Below are 12,927 nucleotides of genomic sequence, written 5' to 3'. Positions count from 1 at the left end.
GTACCATGAATCAGTATTTCATTCCTTTCTATGGCTGAATAATATTTCATTGCATGGATATACCACATAAATCTATTCATCCACTAAAGGACGTTCAGGTTGTTTCCACCTTTTGAGTACTGTGAATAACACTGCTATGAGCATTCTTGTATAGTATTTGCTTGAATACCTACTTTCAATTCTTCTGAATATATACCTAGGAGTAGGATTACTGCAAGAGTGCTAGTAAAAGATGAGGAGCTGGGCAGTGGGATGGGAGAGCAGAGACAAACAGAATACTGCTAAAATAGCAATAAAAAGCTGCAGGTGAGGTATGTATAAAGAGAGTTGTCAAGATAATCTTGAAGTTCTGAAATCAGGCAACTGGTAGACGGTAATCCCTTTCACTCAAATAGGAAATACAGGAAGAGTAACAGGGAAGTGGGACAAGAGTGGGGAAAGATGACAAAGTGTTGCATTGTACATGCTGAGTTTGAGGTGCTCAAGAAATACAGTGACATTGAGACTGCTAAAAAAAAAAAAAGAATATTGAATCATCAGCATATTGATGGAAGAAAGCAAAAATTACACCTAAAGTGTCAATTATAAATATATAAAGTGGGACTTCCCTGGCGGCACAGTGGTTAAGAATCCACCTGCCAATGCTGGGGACATGGGTTCAATCCCTGATCCGGGAAGATCCCACATGCTGCAGAGCAACCAAGCCCATGTGCCACAACTACTGAGTCTGTACTCTAGAGCCTGTGAGCCACAACTACTGAAGCCCGCGTGCCACAACTACTGAAGCCCACGCGCCTAGAGCCCGTGCTCAACAAGAGAAGCCACTGCAATGAGAAGCCTGTGCACTGCAACGAAGAGTAGCCCCCACTCGCTGCAACTAGAGAAAGCCCGTGCACAGCAATGAAAACCCAACGCAGCCAAAAAAATAAATAAAAATAAATTTTAAAAATAAAGTGAAATTACTCTTAATCATTAAGCGTTTTTATGTGCTAGTTATAGCACATCAACTGCATTTTTAAAATTCTAAAACAATAAACTTGATTAAATCCACATTAAGTATTAGTTGATTTACTAATTAAATTGTTGTAAATCTGGATTATGTATACATTACTCAGGGTTTTCCAGAGAAACAGAACTAATAAGGTGTGTGTGCATACACAGAAAGAAATTATAAGGAACTGGTTCATGTGATTATAGAGGCTGTCAAGTCCCAAGATCTGCAGTCAGCAAACTGGAGACCCAGGAGAGCTGATGGCATAGCACTTGTCAGAAAGCAGACTCAAGATCCGGGAAGAGCCCATGTTTCACTTTAAGTCCAAAGGAAGGAAAGAAGGCAGTCAGGCAGGACAAGTTTCCCTCTTACTCACAGAAGCATCAGCCTTTTTGTTCTATTCCAGCCTTCAACTGACTGAAAGAGGCCCATCAACATTAAGGACAACCTGCTTTACTCACTCTACAGATTAAAATGTTTTATCTCAGCCAGAAACATCTTCACAGACATACCCAAAATACTGTTTGACCAAATATCTAAAGCCACCTGTGGCCCAGTCAATTTGACACATAAAATTAACCATCACAAGTGCTCTTCAAGATAACTCATGATTTTCTACTAAGAAAACTGAATTTTTTGATAGTTCAGGAAAAACATGGTCCTTAACTACCCAAACCTCCTTGTTTAAAAGAATAATCTATAAAATAGAATACCATACACATTATGATTTATTCCAATACTAAAGAGATGAAAACAGCATGTTGAATTAAATAGACAAAGGTTTTTTTTAATTGTTGTGTAGTTGATTTGCAATGTTGTGTTAATTTTTGCTATACAGCAAGGTGATTCAGTTATACATATATATACATTCTTTTTTATATTCTTTGCTATTATGGTTTATCACATATAGTTCCCTGTGCCATACAGTAGGACCTTGTTGTTTATCCATTCCATATATAATAGTTTGCATCTACTAACCCTCAACTCCCAGTCCATCCCTCCCCCGCCCCCCTTAGCAACCACAAGTCTATTCTCTAGGTCTGTGAGTCTGTTTCATAGATTGGTTCATTTGTGTTATGTTTTAGATTCCACATACAAGTGATATCATATGGCATTTTTCATTCTCTCTCTGACTTACTTCACTTAGTATGACAATCTCTGAGTCCATCCATGTTGCTGCAAATGGCATTATTTCATTCTTTTTTATGGCTGAGTAGTATTCCATTGCATATACGTACATCTTGTTCATCCATTCATAAATAGATAAGGTTTTTAAACCATGCTCTTGAAGAAGAATATTCCTTGAACTGGACCAAAATGTCATCACAAAAATCAACCAATGCAAACCATTTTCCCAATTTACAAAGAAAAAAACAAAACCTTAATGAATGTAAATGTTTTCAGTTTTAAGTGCTTTCGCATAACATGACAATCCTCTGACACTTTCTTCTATTAGCCTGTACTAGAATTAAATGAGATACATTTAGTGCAAAGTTATACAGTTACTGTAAACTTAAATGTGCATTTTGTGATGGTCTTCACAGGGCTTTACAAGGCATCATGAACGAATACCTGAACAAGTTTGAGAACCACTTACTTAAACAATTACAACAAATACATTTAGAATAAGACTGCACGGTTCTCAGCCTAAGAAGATTAGCCATCATAAAGATGTAAATTCTCGGGAATTTCCTGGCAGTCCAGTGGTTAAGACTCTGAGCTTCCACTGCAGGGGGCACGGGTTCAATCCCTGGTCAGGGAACTAAGATCCCACATGCCATGCAGAAAGAAAAAAAAAAAAAAAAAAGATGTGAATTCTCTTTGAGCTAATAAAATACCAAAATAATTTTTTTCTTGCAAATGACAAGTTGATTCTAGCGTTTATATGGAAAAACAAAACAAGAAGACACAAGAAAACTCTGGGGAAAAAAAAAAAAGAAGAGCAATTTGCAGGCTGGCGGGGGGTTGGAGTGGGATGTCCTACTAGATGTGATAACATAATAAAGAGTGTGACAGTGATACATGAGTAGTCCGATGAATGGAGCAGAATGACAGTCTACAAATATGCCAAATATATATATGAAAACTGAGTGTATGTTAAAGGAGGCATTTCAAATGGGTGGAGGTAAAAAGAACTTAAAAAAAAAATGGTGTGATAAACCAATGCCTACCACTTCTATCAGCTGAAACCGTTAAGAAAATAAGAATATTTAGTAACATAAATTAATACTTATAAACTATAAGATAAACTGACACATCCTAAATGTTCATCAATAGAGTAACAGTTATATAAATTTTGGTGCATCCATAAAATGGAATACAGTGCAGTCATTTTTTAATCGAGGCAACATCATATATATAAATACATCATAATCTGAAAGATATATTAAAAAGAAAAGCAAAAGCACAGAGAAATCTATACAATATCCAACCATTTGTCTAAACATGAAAGAGAGAAAGAAACTGTAACATATGTAGATGACTATATATGCATAGAAAATTCTGGAAGAATAAACTTAACAGATTGATTCTGGGTAAGGAAAATGGGTGGCAGGGGGAGAAGAGTGGAAAGGAGGCTTTGTGACTTTTAAATTTCGTATTACATGCATGTTACTACCTACTAAAATATACTGTATTTTAAAAAATACACCTGGAAAGTATATAGAATGGTAATTTTTTTCTTAGTTTCTCAGTTATTATAGATATAAAAGGGACTAAGGAAAAGCTATAAAAAGAAGAACAAGAGGGCTTCCCTGGTGGCGCAGTGGTTGAGAGTCTGCCTGCCGATGCAGGGGACACGGGTTCGTGCCCCGGTGAGCCATGGCCGCTGAGCCTGCGCGTCCAGAGCCTGTGCTCCACAACGGGAGAGGCCACAACAGGGAGAGGCCTGCGTACCGCAAAAAAAAAAAAAAAAAAAAAAAAGAAGAACAAGACTAACAGGTACCTGATAAAGCCAAGAGAACCAAAAATGACCAAATAACCTAGATGACTGCAAGGTGACTACATAAATAATTCATTATTATAATCCTCTTCATACATTTTTACAAACAAAAGGATTTTAAAAATCTTAAATCACTTAAAGTTCTTTGCAGACATAAAACATTAAAAGTCTACCTAAAATATTTACTTTATTATCCTGTCTAGTTCCAAAAAGGAGTTGTGAACTGAAATGTTACATTTAAAATGTCAAATAACCTTTGTTTGACATAAAACGACATTCAAACGATTAAAGCAACAGTAAAAACTATGTCTACATACTTTGTACAGCTCCTAGTAAATTCAAATCTCAAATCAATTGCCTAAACTAAGCTAGTTTCCCAATTATATTGATATTTCTCTTTGTATCACTATGAAGTTACTAATTTAGCAGAGTCTGTTGCCCTGACTGATATGTAAGCTATGTCTCCCTTATCCACTGAATCATCCTTGGTCTAGCAACAGAGCAGGAGCTCAATAGGTATTTGATGAGTAAAGGAAACCAACAGGAGAAACTTTTACATATCAAATGAAAATTTCATTTTATTCAAAAATACACTTGTAAAATTATGAACTATAATTATGTTTGTTTAATGCAGGCGCACACCTTTATTTTTATTAGAAATTTAAGGATAATTTCCTTAAATTTTGGAGCCGTAAAAACAACATCAAATCATCGATTTTTTAAAAAGCTGTATGTTATAGGAAAGAGAACCTAAAGAAAATTATATTATAACCCAAAGGGAAATTTCATAAATTTGGTTTAAGTTCACACTGAGTAGGAATTAACATTTTGGAGGGAATATGTCTGCTTAAGGCAAAGCAATGGGTGCTAGCCTCTTGATCTAACTACCAATAATAGGAAATGGCCTAGCTCTTAGTATCTGGTTTGTGAATTGTTGGCGGGTCCTCAAAACCCTTTCATGGAGTCCATGAACTCAAAACTATTTTCACAATAATACTAAGACATTATTTGTCTTTTTCGCTCTCATCCTCTCACCTGTGTACAGTGTTATATTCCTGCGGTTATGTGATATACATCACAAGAAGACTGAATGGAAAAGCTGACATGAGAATTCAGCTGTCTTTAATTAAGACAGACAAAGATTTGCAAAAATGTAAAACAATCACTCCTTTCTCTAATATTTTTAAGTTATTTTTCATTAAAAATGTCATTTTATGTTAACATAAAATCAATTTAGTACCACAGTTTTAAAATAATAATTATTAAATAAATATTTTTCAAGGTTTCACTTTCTAATATAACTCCCAGTAAATATAAACCACATAAATGAAAGATCAGGGGCCTTTAATAATTTTTACAAAAATAAAGGGATCCTTTAATCATACAGTCGATAATCCCTGGTCTAGACCCTGAGAATATCTATGTAACAACCAATGTGATTTTTTCAAACAATAAATTTAAAATAAAAGAGGGAATCCATAGATGTAAAGGAACTTAAATACAATAATCAAATGCAATGAAGAAACTTTACTTGCATCCTGATTCAAATAACTGGCTAAAATTTAAAAAATGTGAGACAATCAAGGAAACAAATACTAGCTGGATATTTGATGATATTTTAAGAAATTAACTTTTTTAAAGTTGTTAACAAAGAATATAACTGTTACAGCTGGATGATGACTACACTGAGGTGCATAAAAGTCATACAGATTTGAGAAAAACAAATTCTTAGTGTAATTAACAAAATATAAACACTGTCTAACTTACTTGTTTAATGCTAACTACAAAAAAGTATAGTATTTCCAAAATAACAGTATTAGACAATATAAAAGCCATTGAATTGTCAATTCAAAAACAGAATCTCTTCGTTTTAAGGATTTATATGGCTACATGTTTTTAAAGAGGATGAAAAATGTTCTTTAACCTTTTGTATTTTTCTAAAACCAAATAGAGTATCTAAGAATATACTTATTTTAGCACCACTTACAAACCTAAAGCCATATTCATGAATATAAATGTTAATTCGACATATTTAAGAACCTTTATCAAAGGCAATATGTTGAGATTATGCAGGCTAAAACTTGGAAAACAACCACCTATAGGAACCCACTATCTACTTCATAACCAACACATAATCCCCCAGTCTATAATACAATATAAAGTGATAATTAGTTCCCTGAAAGATGTCTAATACAGTTTATTGATAACAAAGTACTGATTTTAACAAGTGATTACAAATAGAAGGAAAATCTAAACTTTAGGCATTTTAATATTTTAATTGTTGCCAGTGGGGGAAAAACAGTAAAGAGCACTCAAGGGCTGAACATTCACAGGTTTGGCTCTTTGCATTCCAAGCTATTTCTTGCCTCAGCATCTTCACATATCCCAGTAGCTGAATACCTCCTCCCCATTTATGGCATAGCTGGTTCAGAGAGGTCTTTAATTGAAGGTCACCTTACAGAGATCATTTCCCTCACCATCTAACTACTTAAGGTTCTCCTCCCTTAAATGCACTTAATACAAAACTTATATTTACAATTTTCTTGTTCGTTGTTTGCCCTCCCCATGAGACTACAAATTCTATGAGGGCAGGGACCAACGTTCTTTCTTTTTATTTATTTTTTTAATTGAAATATATTTGGCATATAAATATATCCCTGCCGGTCCAGTGGTTAGGACCTGGCACTTTCACTGCTGTGGCCCGGGTTCAATCCCTGGTCAGGGAACTAAGATCCCGCAAGCCATGCAGCATGGCCAAAACAAAACCAAAAAAACACGTTTTATGACTGGAATATATCCAATGCTAGACATATATAAGATAATAAATACAGGGTGAATTAACATACTCTAAAGGGCTGAGACAATTATGATTTTGTTAAGACTCAAATATGAATAACATACAAGAGGCAAGTGTAAACGACTCAATCAACTAGACTACTGAAAGCAGCAACTCTAATCAACTACAAAGAACTTCCTCCTATCTATTCTCTTTCTACAACTCTTGCAGAGACTTGTTGTTCTTGTACTTGCATGTAGGAAAGAGCCTAGTGTTTGCATGTAGGAAAGAGCCTGTCAGTGTTGTTTTGTAAATTCTGGTACATTCATGGATGATATTTCTACAGCAATTAATGCAACATAATTTAATTAGTGGGCTAATTTATAATTTAGCCCACTACTGAGAAGTTCAGAGTTTAAAACAATCACCTTCAAAAGACAGTATTAAGAAAGTGAAAAGACAACCCAATGAATGGGAGAAAATATTTGCAAGTCATGGATCAGATAACAGACTTGTATGTAAAATACATAAAGATATATGTATATGTATAGCTGATTCACTTTGTTATAAAGCAGAAACTAACACCATTGTAAAGCAATTATACTTCAATAAAGATGTAAAAATAAATTTTAAAAAATAAATTTAAAAAATAAAATAAAGAACACTTAATAATAAAAGACAACTAATGAGAACCTGCTGTATAAAAAAAAATGAAATTCTAAAATTAAAAAAAAAGACAATGCAATTTTAAAATGGGCAAGGATCTGAATAGACAGTTCTCCAAAGATGACATACAAATGGCCAATAAGCAAATGAAAATATGCTCAACAGCATTAGTCATCAGGGAAACACAAATCAAAACCACAAGACACTTTACACCCAACAGGGTGTCTATAATCAAAAAGACAGATAATAATAAGTGTTGTTAAAGATGTGGAGAAATTGGACCCTCATACACTGCAGGCAGGAATGTATAATGATGCAGTCACTGTGGAAAACAGTCTGGCAACTCCCCAAAACATTAAATGTAGAGTTCATGTATGACCTAGCAATTCTATTCCTAGGTATATATCCAAGAAAAATTAAAACACATCCACACAAAAACTTGTACACAAATATTCATAGCAGTATTGTTCATAATAGCCAAAAAGTGGAATCAACCCAAATGTCTATCAACTGATGAATGGATAAATGCATACAATGGATTATTATTTGGCCATAAAAAGGGATGAAGTACTAAATACATGCTACAACAAGAATGAGCCTAGAGGATATTATCCTAAGCAAAGGAAGCCTAGTCACAAAAGACTATATATCATATGATTCCATTTAAGGTAAATCTATAGAAACAAAGTAAATTAGTGGTTGCCTAGAGGTGGGGAAGCGGGAATGACAGCTAAAAGGCATGGGTTATGAAAATGTTCTAAAATTTATTGTGGTGATGGTTTTACAATATATGATATACTAAAAACCAAATGGGTAAATTGTATGGTATCTTAATTATAACTCAATAGAGCTGTTACAAAACAACAAAATGGTCACTTATGTTTTTGGTTACACTCTATTGCATTTATCAGGGAAATTATAGCTACTTTGGTCTTCATAAGGGCCACGGGGTATATTCCTCCAAAAATAAATTATCTTTCTTTAAAGGACATAAAAATAAGAAAAGTGGACAAAGGGGAAATCTTCACAACTGCATGATTACCATATCTGACGTATCATTTTACCTACTCATTCTCATATTTTGAGCAGTAATTTTTCCTACCGATGTCACATTTTTGTCTTCTTTAAACACTTCAAGAAACTAAAGAATGCCTAGCTTAATACAAAATGTTCAACTAATTTTCCTTAATTTCTTGACATTTCAAATTTGATCAATTCCTTTCAAAAATACTTACTTTGCAGAGATAATGTGAGGAGTCAAGATATCACAGTAAGATGTCTAAAACAATGCCTTGTACTCAGTAAATTACTGTCACTATCATTATGCTAAAGGAAAGAGAGGATCCTAAAGTTGATGAGCAAAACTGCAGAGAATGGGGAGGACATAATGGCTACACCCTACAAAGGCACAATCGTGTGTCAAGGAAAGGAAACCCTTGGCAGAAAAGCCCAGAGCACACTGAGAACTGCAGCTGCAGCTGCAGCTGCAGCAGCAGCAGCAGCAGCATGATCATCACCTCCACTATTACTACCATTTCTATCATCACCATCATCACCCAACACTATTCTCCTCCTAAAGCATCTATTTATATGCCTTTAACTCTATTTATGAAACATTTTAACATATGAAAACATCCCCAAACTCAGCTAATAGAACATCTTATCATTTTCCATTTGTTTCAAAAAATGTTTCATATATATGTACTATAAGCTAACACAGATCCATTTTCATTCCCTCTCTTCCTTATGGTAGCCACTATCTTGGACTATGGTGTTAATCATTTCTATGCATGTTCTAGCTACAGATACCTGTAAACAATATAGAGTATTGTTCTGCATGTTTTCAAACTTTCACTATATAGCATATTAGTCTGCACCTTGCTTTCTTAGCCCAATATTCATGTCATGTTGTTTCATGCAGCTCTAGTTCATTCACAAAAACTGTTGGACAGTATTATATTATACTGTATGAAAGACAAAATATATTTGTCCATACTCTAACTAATGAGATGTTTAAAGTGTTTATCTAATTTTGTTATTAAGAGGCTACAATAAACATAATTTCTTGAGTTTCCAGGATATATTCATGGAACTGGTAGGCCAAAGGACATATACCTTCAACTTCTTTAGAGTTGGAAACAAATGGAAACAAATGGAAACACATCTTTGTTTCCAACTTCTTTAGAGTTGGAAACAAATGGAAACAAATGGAAACACATCTCCTTTTTTACACTACAGTCAGCAGTGTGAGAGAGTTATTGTTTCCTGTCATCCTCACCAATCCTAGGTACTGTCACACCTGTTTTTCTTTTTTTCTTTTTTTGGCTGTACCCCACGGGAGCTTACTTCTCCAACCAGAAATCGAACTGGGGTCCCAGGCAGTGAAAACGCCGGGTCCGAACCACTGGACTGGCAGGGCATTTCCTATCATAATTTTAATTTTGCAAACCAAAGGGTCTAAAGTGGTACTTCATTGATTTATTTTTTCTTGATTAGTAAGATTGAGTATCATTTATAGGCCTTTCAGGTTTCCACTTACGTAAAATGCCTTTTAACAGTATGGCCATTTTTCTACTGATTTGTGGTAGTTCTTAAGAACAATTTGGGTACCAATCCTTATGCTCTTTCTTCCCTCCCCACCCCACCCCCAAATATAAACCTGTTGCTGATTTTCATATCTAGTAAGGTAGAAAAGCAAAGACAATTCCTGCCTTCTCAAAGTTCACAGCTATTTGCCAGACATTTATATCTGTGTTTCTCAAAACTTTTCGGCCACTCACAGGTGAATTCCTCCATGACAGCCAATACACATACACTTACATATGAAGTGAAAAACAGGGCTCTACATCAACTTATTCTAAGGCAGGGGTCCCCAACTGCTGGGCCACAGACCGGTACTGGTCCATGGCATGTTAGGAACTGGGCTGCACAGCAGAAGGTGAGCAGTGGGCAAGTGAGCGAAGCTTCATCTGTATTTACAGCTGCTCCCCGTCACTCGCATTACCACCTGAGCTCCACCTCGTGTCAGATCAGCAGCAGCATTAAATTCTCATAGAAGCACGAACCCTACTGTGAACTGCGCATGCCAGGGATCTAGGTTGCATGCTCCTTATGAGAATCTAATGCCTGGTGATCTGAGGTGGAGCTGAGGCGGTGATGCTAGCGCTGGGGAGCGGCTGCAAATGCAGATTATCATTAGCAGAGAGGTTTGACTGCACAGAGACCATAATAAATCAACTGCTTGCAGACTCATATCAAAACCCTATCAGTGAGTGGCAAGTGACAATTAAGCTGCATCTTACGGAGTAGACTGGACATAAGCAACACACTTAGGGTATCACTGTCTCCCATCACCCCCACATGGGACCATCTAGTTGCAGGAAAACAAGCTCAGGGCTCCCACTGATTCTGCATTATAGTGAGTTGTACAATTATTTCATTATGTATTACAACGTAATAATAATAGAAATAAAGTGCACAATAAATGTAATGCTCTTGAATCATCCCCAAACCATCCTGCTCCCCCCCAGGTCCGTGGAAAAATTGTCTTCCATGAAACCAGTCTCTGGTGTCAAAAAGGTTGGAGACCACTGTTCTAAGGGATTAACCACAAGCAAATACACAAGAAAACATACAGAATGTCTCCACTCTATATAGCCAATGCCACATTTTGGCTCTGATATTAATCATCATGTGGCTTTCATATGGATCAGTACACAAGCATCTACTTGATTAATAATGGCTTGTTAAAACAATTAATAATAACCATCGTATCAGGTACATTAGGATGTCTGAAACAACAATTAAGAGTGCCCATTCTCTTTACCGAATGAAATAAGAATTAAGGTACAAATTCAGACTAAGCAAATGAAATATTTTAATTTTCAGTCGTACCATCATACAATCAGTTCTTACGGATAAATCTGCTCTGCAGTAGTGAAATGATTCTTCTAGATATTTTAGTGACAGCAGACTACAGCTGAAAAAAAGTTAACTTCATTTACAGGAGCACTATAGAAAGCTTTGCAAAATAAAGACGCTGCCCCAGAGGCATGTAATCATAGAGCAAGAAAGGACCTTAGATCAACTTAATCTAATTCCCTCATTTTCAGGTGAGGCACTTGCAATCCAGAAATTAAGAAATCTCCCTAATCCATCTCCTCTGAAATCTACAAATTCAGAGTTCTTTCCATTGCATCACGCATCTTATTTTACACTCCCCAGCTCTAAAACTGTTTCCCCTTAATTTCACAAGTTTGAGTTGATGTGTTATAGAAATAATGGAAGTATCTCCCCATACCAATCTTTCCCCTCCTCTATCCTCCATTATAATGTACCCAATGAAAAAACCTGACTGCCTAAATTTCTGACTGTAATTAGGTGCGGAGTGCTGAGCCCCTGGCTACTGTTTTCGCGTTAAACCAATAGAAATGTTAATCCTTTATACAATACCTTCTTCAACAACACCTACTAAACGTAGACTTTGCAGGAAACGCAGTACACGCCGCTCCTCCTGGCCCGCAGACCACCGACGCCAGGAAGCCCGGGGCCCTGGGGAGGCGGCGTGCGGGGCAGTCGGGAGTTGGGGTCGCTAGGGGAGTGGGGCTCCTAAGGAGGGAGGTGGTCCCGGGGATGCCAGGGAACTGGCCGGGTGGCGGGGAGCGGCAGGGAGCGGCGGGGAGAGGCCGAGAGGCGCGGCCGACTCACCTTTCCGCAGCTCCCGCTCCCACACTGTGACGATGGGCCGCGAGTGCTTGCGGTGGTGGATTAGCCACAGGGACAGGGTCTGCACGCTCTGCTGCGAGTTGCTCAACTCCGACAGCTTCTTCTCCAGCGCCGCCTCAGAGAAAGCGGACATCCCTCCGATACCGTGCTCACGCCGTCCCACGCGGTGAGGCTGAGGGGGAGGAGAGTTTCACCGCTCCCGCCGCGGCCTCGCCCCCTCACCCCACCCTTCCCCACGCCCTCACCACCGCTGCCGCCACTTCTAAGATCGGCCGCAAACCAGCAAGATGGCGACCAGCCGGCAGTGACGTTACGGCCTACCCACGCCCTGCCCACCGAACAGGCTCTGCCGAGGCCGAGCGGAAGGGGCGGGGAAGAGACGCGCCCTGGAGAGGCGGTCGGGGGGCGTGCCGCCTGGGTCTGGACCGGAGGCGGGGCGGGGTTTGCCAGGCTTAGAACCCTCCTCCTGGGAGAAACTGTATTTACCAAGGGGTAATTAAAAATCCCTTAAACACCAGCGTGTTTGCACAAGGCGCTAAATGCTAGTTGTGTGGTCCAGCTCAGTAACAGTGAAGAGTTGGGACTTTCTTCATGTAAATGGCTAAATCAATTGTGATACTTCTTCTTACACAATACATGCAGCAGTTTAAAAGATTCATAAATCCAATGGTGGATTGTTTTTATTTTAAGTTACTAAAAATAAGTACAGTATAATGTTTGTTTTATAAAAGTATATATTTTATAAGAATTCATAAGTATGCAAATAAGAGAGGATAAGAATTGGTGCCCTTAAGCTGTGTCTGAATTGTTTTCATTTTTTACAAGAAC

At 37.4% G+C, this 12,927-nt stretch overlaps 1 protein-coding gene across 4 annotated transcripts in view; it reads right to left on the bottom strand.

Moving 5' to 3' along the window:
- RPRD1A (regulation of nuclear pre-mRNA domain containing 1A) overlaps positions 1 to 12,389 on the bottom strand; it is a 72,584-nt gene extending 60,195 nt beyond the window's left edge. For 2 of the 4 annotated variants that reach the window (XM_004283457.4, XM_012538129.3), the window contains exon 1: positions 12,082 to 12,389. In XM_004283457.4, coding sequence (XP_004283505.1) covers positions 12,082 to 12,232 — 151 coding nt within the window. In that variant the 5' untranslated portion in view covers positions 12,233 to 12,389. The remainder of the gene's footprint in view (positions 1 to 12,081) is intronic. The other 2 variants (XR_004478935.2, XM_033412338.2) reach the window with 2 other exon arrangements.
- Between the last annotated feature and the right edge of the window lie 538 nt (positions 12,390 to 12,927).

This window comes from Orcinus orca, chromosome 15 (genome assembly GCF_937001465.1).
Source record: "Orcinus orca chromosome 15, mOrcOrc1.1, whole genome shotgun sequence".
Taxonomy (NCBI): Eukaryota; Metazoa; Chordata; class Mammalia; order Artiodactyla; family Delphinidae; genus Orcinus; species Orcinus orca.
This window is presented reverse-complemented; position numbering and strand designations above follow the sequence as displayed.